General features: G+C 43.4%; 1 protein-coding gene across 1 annotated transcript; it reads left to right on the forward strand.

Moving 5' to 3' along the window:
* Positions 1–5,398: 5,398 nt before the first annotated feature.
* Positions 5,399–7,612, forward strand: LOC133962204 (G-protein coupled receptor 151). The gene has a single exon (XM_062397696.1). The coding sequence runs from the start codon at positions 5,711–5,713 to the stop codon at positions 6,845–6,847; it is 1,137 nt and encodes a 378-aa protein (XP_062253680.1). The 5' UTR covers positions 5,399–5,710; the 3' UTR covers positions 6,848–7,612.
* The last annotated feature ends 1,651 nt before the right edge of the window (positions 7,613–9,263 follow it).

The following is a 9,263-nucleotide window of genomic DNA, read 5'->3' on the forward strand; positions in this document are numbered from 1 at the left end:
TATCAAACCTTCAGCAGCCGTAAGCGGCAAAGATGAAGATATACGAATACTGTGAGTCAGTACGGGAGATAAATTCAATAACTTAACTGTGCGTCAGATTAAATCTCAGTATTAGATCTGTGTTGTTAGAAAGAGACACCGTCCTCCTCCTGTTTATTATTGACCTTGTTCTTGTTGGTTTACATATGAGCTCACTTTCTGTAGGGATGCCACGTTGCATTATGGGGGATTGAGGGTCAAGCGAAGGTGATTGCTGATGTCAAAACACAATCTCTTAGTAATGCTTTTGTAAACTACATTTTTCCCATTGAAACCAGTTCAGTGCATTAAACTGGTTGTGGTAAAATCGTCGGTTCAATACAATTCAAATTCAAATTCCTGTGTCCTCCTGCGTTGCTTGTGTCAAGCGACTGTTTTCAAATCCACTTGTGAGAGAAGGTCTCCATCTAGTGGCTGAAAGGCGGAAATGCTTTGGCCTCGGTCACACAATACGTCATGTGTCGCCTCCTACTGGTGAGATGTTGGTACTGCAACAACATCCTGTTTAACAGGAGGTGAGATCCTGTGGATTTTGTTAATTGTTGTTTCTAAAGCAAAGAAAGAACCTTTGAAACTCAAACACTGGATTAATCTCAGTTCTAATTAGCTGAACATAATAAAATTATCTAATCATACAAAGAAAAGCTTATTTACCAGCAGACAACACATCAAATTGTGGGTTATATGTCTGTTCATGATTTAGTTTTTGCATTGTTGTGCAATATTGCTCAAATTGTCATATTATGGGATTAAAAAGAAGATGTTTTGAAATCAAAAAGGAAAATCAGATGCCCTGTAAATGAATCCAAACATCGAACTTTTACATGCTGCTGTGCATCGTGTTTTTTTTTCACCTCATGTCAAATTTGAAGTGATGAAATATTCAGAGGAAAGAGCTGGGATGCTGTGGTGAAGGGTTTCCGTCACATGGTGGCGCTCTTCTATCAGTAGCTCTATAGATCAGGTCTGAAGCCCAGTGAACCACTCAGCGTCCTGACTGCCATGATCTGTCACCCTGAAAGTCTCCATTATAAAATCAACTCATTTACCAGCATCTTAAAAGTCTCTGCTGAGATTCTTTACCTTTTATTATGTAAATCAAACATTATTTTTATGTCATACTTGAACTCTCCATGAGCAGAAATGTTCCTTTCTCAGTGTTGTATTATTTTTCATTAATGTCGCTCTAATGACTTTACTTCTGTACCATGATGTAAAAATACGAAAAAGTCACTGTTTTGTCTGTGTTATGTTGTTATTTATTTTCTTATTTGACTATTACAACAATATTTTAACGTCTAGTTCGACTTACACCTGTAATATAGATTTAAACTTGTTCTTATTGTTTAATTATGAAGGGGAGTTTAACTCATTCAATTAATTGAACTGTTCCAAATATCTGAGGTTATTTAAACCCATCACATATCACACGACTGATGTCATAATCTTTACGTGTAAAATATTATTCAGAAGAGCAACTGAAGAAAATAAATAAATGTCAATTGAAAGCAAAACACAACAAGAATAAAATATCAAAATAGCCTCATCTGTCGTCTGTGTCTGTGAAGTTTGTCACATTGCTCTGGATATTTTTGGAAAAATAACTGGATTCCTTGTGTTTGCTGCTCAAAAAGCTTTTATTAAATGTGACGTGTATTAAGACGTCACTGTCCAAGCCTGGATCAGTGGTGACAGCAGGCGGCAGGGGGGCACAGCGGGCTGCACCACAGAGCTCACATTCATCTGCTAAAAAAACGCAGCGTTACACCAGTAATCATTACAAAGCTGGAACGATATCCACTAAACCCATAACCTATAATCTATAAGTGTTGATACCACATTCCCATTCACCTGTCTTTGTTTATGTCTTTGTTTTTGTGATTAGAGAGGGAAAATATAAAGCCTTCGTATTAACCAGCTCCCCCTCCCACACACACACACACAAACACACACACACACACACACACACACACTCACACTGTATAAGGCGGAGAAAAAAAGGCCTGACATTAATTATTTGCTATTCTGCAGGCGGGGGAGTCTGCCCTTTAGCTGAAGGGACTCATTTCTCCCTTTGCGTGATGCCTGAATCAAATGAACACACACAGTGATGAAGATATTAACGTTTCCCTGCAGCTCGTCACAAACCGACAACACGTTCATTCACACACGCAGGGAAATTAAAACCGTGGAGGAGGTGAAATCCATCTCGACTGTCTCGGAGTCAAGTGCCCTCCATCCACAGGTTGTCCTGGCAACTGTCAATCTCGTCAACTACAGGAGCGGCAGTCACTCTCCATTTGGCGGGCGGGGGGGGCGGGGGCAGGGGGATGGGGGGGCAGGGGGCAGGGGGGGACTTGAAAGGAGTCACTCTCCATGTGAAGGCCGGGTCGCCACATCAACAGCCGATTGCTAATCGCTTCTCCACTTGTGAGAACTAACATCAATATGGAGGAGCCGGTGACTCATGCCGGCGGTCACCTGAGGAAACCTCGTCCCCTGTTCTCAACTTTGATCCCTGTGAATGACGCTTATTACAAAACAGCAGCGTTTGCTTTTCTCTTTGATTCTGCAAAAAGCTTTTCCACATCAAGGGATCGGGAGACGGACATTTGTCCTGGCAAGCTCGGCTTGTAAGGCCAGACGTCCCCGTGGTGGAAAAACCACTTCTGCTTTGTTTCTACTCCGGGACGTCTCCAGAGGGAACATTACTGGAGCTCAGTTAGTCTTTGGGTTTTTTGTTTCGGTACTAAAACCTCCTCTGACCCTTCTCTCCGTCTTTCTTTACTGCTACTCTGTGTGTCGCTGGCTCGGCAGAAGCCTTGGGGGGGGGGGATCTAACTCTCATACAATGCAGCGTAGACCGGAGTGGCCGGTGGAGGCAGGGAGGAAAAAAGAAAACCATACGGACATTAGATCTTGTGTCTCAGCTGGTCTGGGATGAAAGAGCCCCGAGGACTTCAGACTCCTTCATCCTCAGAAAACCCCGGCTGAGAAACAGTTCAGGTTCAAGATGACTGGTGGAAGAAGATAACAGATCATCGAAGCAGCTTTTAGAGGTAAACAGAGCTTGTGATAGACAGAATGAAAACACCTCCGGAGGAGAAGACCTTCTCCAAGTCACGTTGGCTCCCCCTCACATGATTTGAAGAGTTTCTCAATGCACAGCTACTCATTCCATTCATCCATATAAGGACTAATAGTTCACAGCCATGTTAGCTGCTCAAACATGAAGTTTTGTTGATTCCAAGGAAGTGTTGTCCTCATCTTTTTAGAATTAAGTTCTATGCTCGGCACAATAAATCCTGTTGATAAGAGTCTGACACATTTATGACCTCACTACAGGTAAACTTCTCTTAAGTGACTGGAACCAAACTTACAACAACAGCAACATTGTGCATTGAAGGATTCATTTAGATTCCCTCATCTATTGATCAATTTACTACAAGCCATATTGTTTGGATTGTGATAGAATGTTAACCAGACATTTGTGGTCCCCAGAGGATCAACCCTACAGACTTTGATCAAACCTTTGAACAGCACCATCATCAGGCCGGACTTTCAACCGCCCGACACTTATTATGACTTTCCCCTCAGCCTATGAAGCAGTTCACCTCCCAGCTGATTATCGTTTACAGTTTGTACTTTTTGATATATCATGATGCAACATGCAGGTCTCTTCCGCTTAGAACCTTATAAGTCAAAAGTACATCTATGACAGGAACTGCAGGTTTATATTGTTTTTAATCATGTTGCTCTGGTGGTTCTCCTGTAGGGGAATCAGAGGGAACTGCTCGTATTCTTAGCCGTGCACAGTCCACGACACATCAATTATCCCTGATTGCTGCACACTGCGAGGGCAGCCCCCCCGCTCGTGCTTTCATCCCTCTAAATACCACCGGAGTCTTTCTCTACCTCTGAAATCACACCGAGGTCGCGGCTCCTCATTCATTAGATCTGGAGCTCCAGAGTCACTTTAAACCCACTCTCTCCATCCGTATCTCTCGCTCCTCCATGACGCCTCACGTCTCCCCAACCCCATACTGCGATGGTGCTACCGGTCTCCTAGCAACCAACCCTCTTGGAGGAGGTGACAACATTTGCATTATCACCATCACCGCCCCCTCCACCCCCCCCCCCTCCCCTTCCTCCCCTTCACCATCCGGATGCTCTTCAAGTCGAGTAAACACTGTTCGCTCCGCGGTGCAGTCGGCTCTCTGGCATCAGGATCACGGCTTCAGCCGGATAAGTGGCGTGAAATTAAGTCTTGTTTTGTTTGTTCATATCTGAATAAATTAACTGGTTTTTGAATACGCCCAGTAAAATAAAACACAATATGGTTAATTCAAGTTTATTTGTGGCCCAATATGTTATTTCCAAAATACAGAACATGTTAAATAAACATGTGATACACCAATACATGGTCCATGCTACAACACATTTACTTCAGGTGTTTCCTTCTAATGAGGTGAATTTTATAACGTTTATAAATTGTAACTAATGGTTTAATTGACGGTGAATAAATACTATCATATGCATGATCCTGATGACATCAAGAGGATCAGGCTCGATCAGATCAGCTTACATCTCTACTTACTGTTAATAAATCAGCTGTAAACTGCATCTTATCTCATTATCTCATTTATAAATGCTCACTGTTTGGTTTTACTTTCAAATAAAGTCTCAAGTAGAATAACGATAAACAGGGAAACATAATTGTTGCAGATGCACAAAGAAGGGTACGGAAAAGTCCATAAACAGACTCCAGTTATATAAACCTACTCAAGTAGCTATGATGTGCTTCTGGTCATCTGCAGGCAGTGAATTAAGACACTTACTCACTTTGAATATATTTCAAAACACTTTTTAAACTTGAATACACTATAAAAGTACTGTGCTGTACCTTAGATACTAAGTTTGACCATAATGGATGTTGTGTGAAGGATACACAAAATTCAACATGTTTTTAAAAATGTCTGTAAGATTGCAAATCTGGGGGAAATGTTGGCATCAATTACAACCATACTAATCATTTTTTAAGTAGTATAAGTAGTATAAACAGATGAGGATGAAATAAAGAATCATAATAATCAAAGTAATTGGTTTCTGTCCCCATTGAGCAGTTGCATGCCTTCCAGCCATACTCCAGTTCTTGTGGTGTGATTATTATTTAAACATTGCTTATGGCGGCACCACGCGCCATCTGTTGCTGGTTTTTCCATATTGAAGTCATCGTTTTGGGATCTAAAGAGATGACTAAAAGAAAAGAAGCGTCAGTAAACTCCGGTCCCCTCTGACTCGACGCAGCAGCCGCCCCTGATTCCCTCTGAGCTGCTGAATGTAAATCACGTCCCGCTGCGCTCACATTTGGGCTGGCTTCAGCCCGGAGCCGTGCTCTCTGACAACATGACGTGAGTGGTTGACGATGCTAAATGGCAGCACTTGAAATAGCCTACCTGCCGGTCTGCGCACACACTTGCTGAAACGCTCGCGACCCCATTAGATGCGCTTCAGCACCGAGACGCGCTGGACAGCTCCTCCGTCGTGTCTCCATCTCCGGGACTTTACAGAAGAAAAAACACACAAAGTGGAACAAAGATAGACAACAGACTTTTTCATTTGATTTTATCCCAAACATTTTTTCACTTCGAGGAGTTGGAACTTTTCAGACATGGATTCTAATCGAGCAGCAAACGTCTCCTCGTTTGATTTCGTTGGAGGAGTGCAACTTCTGCAGGGGGAGGACACCAGAACAGCCGTGCCGGTCCTGCTGATCGGGATCTGTGTGTCCGGGGCTGTTGGGAATCTGCTCGTGCTGCTGATTTTCATCCGAGACTTCAGGAACGGAAGAGGCTCAGAGGTGAAGGCGCTCCTCGCCTCCTTGGCCTCCACGGACTTGGTGATCCTGCTGCTGTGCGCCCCGGTGCGCGCCGTCACCTACTACAAGCAGACCTGGACCCTGGGGAGCTTCGTGTGCAGCACCACCGACTGGTTCCAGCACTCGTGCGTGGTCGCCAAAACTTTGATCCTCGCGGTCTCCACCAGAGCCAAGCACACGCTGGTCCCCTGCGCCGCCACGGGGCCCCCGCACGGACCGACGTGGATCCACGGAGCCCTGGCGTGTATCTGGATCGTGGCCATGATGGTTCCGATTCCGCAGATGCTCTTTGCGTCTTTGCAGCCGTATGGCCGCGACACCATCTGTGTCACCGTAACGCCAGCGTGCGCGTCTGACTTCATGAGTTTGTTCTATAAGATTTATCCAACGGTGACCTTTTTGGTGCCGGTCATCTTTACGCTTGCCTACTACACCAAAACTCTGCACGCTGCGGTGAACCACGCACCCAGCCCGCGGCAGCAGAGCAAGGTCACCCTGGTTTTACTGTGTCTGAGCGGCGCACTCGGGCTCATGCTGCTGCCGGAGTGGGGGACGTTCACCTGGACGAGGCTGGGCTACAACAAACCTCCTGTGGGTTTTATCATCTTTGCGCAAGTGCTCCTTTACGCATGCAGCTCCTTCTCTCCGGTGATCTTAATGACCATGTACGACGATGTGCGCGAAGGATTGGTCACCATCTGGTTCGTCGCCACCTGCAGAAGCTCCAGGAACATCCCCAGGATCAACAGGTGTCCAAAAACGGAGGGGAACGGAGCGGAGTCGGGAGCCAACGCCGTCGCCAACGCGGTCCCCGGCGAGCAGGACAAGACCTTCCCGGACGTGGAGCACTTCTGGACGGGGCGCAGGAATACGCACGTCGAGGAGGAGCAGGACCCGGTCCCGTGGGAGAGAGAGGAGAAGATGCTGTAGTAGAGAGTCAGACGTGAAAGTGTCTTTTGTTAGAAGACCTCAACTTCTCAGCCGGTTTCTAGTTTGTTGACCTACAGTGCAGACCCTCGTTGAAAGGCTGTAGTGGCCTGTTTGCTGTCGTGAGGTTGATTAGATGTAAAATGAACTTGTACACTCTCATGTTTTGATGTAACAGATGTTTCTACTGTAGAGAATCTACTTTGAATATTTGCACTGTCGTAGATCACCTTTATTAGAGGTTTGTACAGAGATGAGTCAAATGTAAATATCCAGAACACTCGAGGATCAGAGGGTTTGTTGTGATTGTGTATGTGTGATGCGTAATGTGGATATTAAACCATTCTCCATTAAGGTCTGCTCTGTTCTTATAGTTTTTTCAAAAGCTATGAAAACACTACCTTAATCAGGGATAAATCATGAACAAATCAAATCTCTCCATGTAATTCAGGAGGCTGTGATATGACAGACGACGTGAAACACAGACATCGTTTCACTGTATTAAATTCACGACTAATCCAGCTGCACATTTCAGGTCAAGTCAATCATCATATTTCAGTGGAAAGCAGCTCACTCAGGAAGTCACGGGGTAAAATCAGGTCAATATTTCTCACTCCATTCTCCTGCAGTTTGAATAAAGCACGTCACCATGCAGAGTCACTTCAGGTGCATGGTGTTTACTTTAGTTTACTTAGTTTACATGAAATCCTTCTTTACATTATTCACACGTAAAACTACAAAAGCATTAACATGAAAAAATACTTTAAGCACTAAGAGTAGAAGTACTCATATTGCCGCCTGGGCCATTCCAGAGTGGTATATATCATATAATTAGATTTTAATTATTGATGCATTACATTACTTTAATGATGCAGCTGCTAAAGGGCTAAAGTACCTCACAACTATAAATTATTTATAACTGACGGTAATGTAGTTGTTAACAGATGTGATCGCATTCTTGGGTGTTTTTCCAATTAAATACTTATTTTGTAATTACTACTTTATAAATATCTGCCTTTTATAACATTGTCATTTAATGTCTTTGTATTCATATTCCATATTTGTGCACATATAATGGTTGTGTTATTTATGATATAATGTGATTTAAAGTTATAAACAATCTATCATATGTCAAATGGATTCAATTAAAGGTTAAAAGAAGGTAAAGCTTTCCTACAAACATAAAAGTACAGTAATGAAACCTCTCTGAGTCATTATTATAACGTTTGATCATTTTGTATCCTTAAGAATAACTAAAGCAGCTTATTCAAATTTTAAACAGGGAAAATTATGAAAGGCGTTTTGGTAGATACATAAAAAAACAGTGATAATATTTCTCGGATCAGAAACAGCCGTGTCTGAGCAGATGGTCGGACGCATCACCGCCTCCAACGCCGCCACCGCCACCACCATGTCACATGACCTGCGTTTGCAGTCTAACCTTTCAGTGGTCGTGAAAAGAAACCAGCGTTCAGTCTTCTGTGTGTTTCCCAGTAAAGCAGCGGCCGCCCGTGGCTCAGACGCCCCGGCAGATTTGACATTTTAGAGAAAAGAAAGGTTACAGGTTGAAGAGGAAAAAACACAAGCCTCCGAAGCTCTTCAGTGCGATTGTGCTCCGGCACATAATTTATTCATTGACAATAAACCATGTTTGCAAACGTCTGCCCTTGAGTAGCTTGGATTTTCATTGACTGTGTTTCTAGAGTTCTTCATTATAGAGGAATGTGACGCAGCCTCATTCAGACCATTCACTTGGCAAATCCATCAAATTAATTATCACAAATTTTCTGCCCTCCATGTTCTCTCCCAATTAATTAAAGATAGAGGCGGCGTCCTGCTGTCGACAACGTGCTGATGACCTTTCAGAGAACAAACAGGAAGTCAACGACGCTGAGCGACGCAAAGAAAAGATTAACTGTAGAACCAGCAACCTTCTTGTTGGAGAGCCACTACTCTAACCACTAGGCCACAGGCCGCTGTTAAACTTCATGATATGAGATGAGATGAGATGAGATGAGATGAAAGAAGATTAGAATAGATGAGAAGAGGGATTAGATAAAAAAGAGATGAGATAAGATGAGATGAAATGAGAAGAGAAGAGATGAGATGAGATGAGATGAGATGAGATGAGATGAGATGAGATGAGATGAGAAGAGAGGAGAAGAGATGAAATGAGAAGAGAAGAGATGAGATGAGATGAGATGAGATGAAATGAGAAGAGAAGAGAAGAGAAGAGAAGAGATGAGATGAAATGAGAAGAGAAGAGATGAGATGAGATGAGATGAAATGAGAAGAGAAGAGAAGAGAAGAGAAGAGAAGAGATGAGATGAAATGAGAAGAGAAGAGAAGAGAAGAGAAGAGATGAGATGAAATGAGAAGAGAAGAGAAGAGAGGAGAAGAGATGAAATGAGAAAAGAAG

The sequence above is a fragment of the Platichthys flesus genome, chromosome 10, assembly GCF_949316205.1.
Source record: "Platichthys flesus chromosome 10, fPlaFle2.1, whole genome shotgun sequence".
Classification (NCBI taxonomy): Eukaryota; Metazoa; Chordata; class Actinopteri; order Pleuronectiformes; family Pleuronectidae; genus Platichthys; species Platichthys flesus.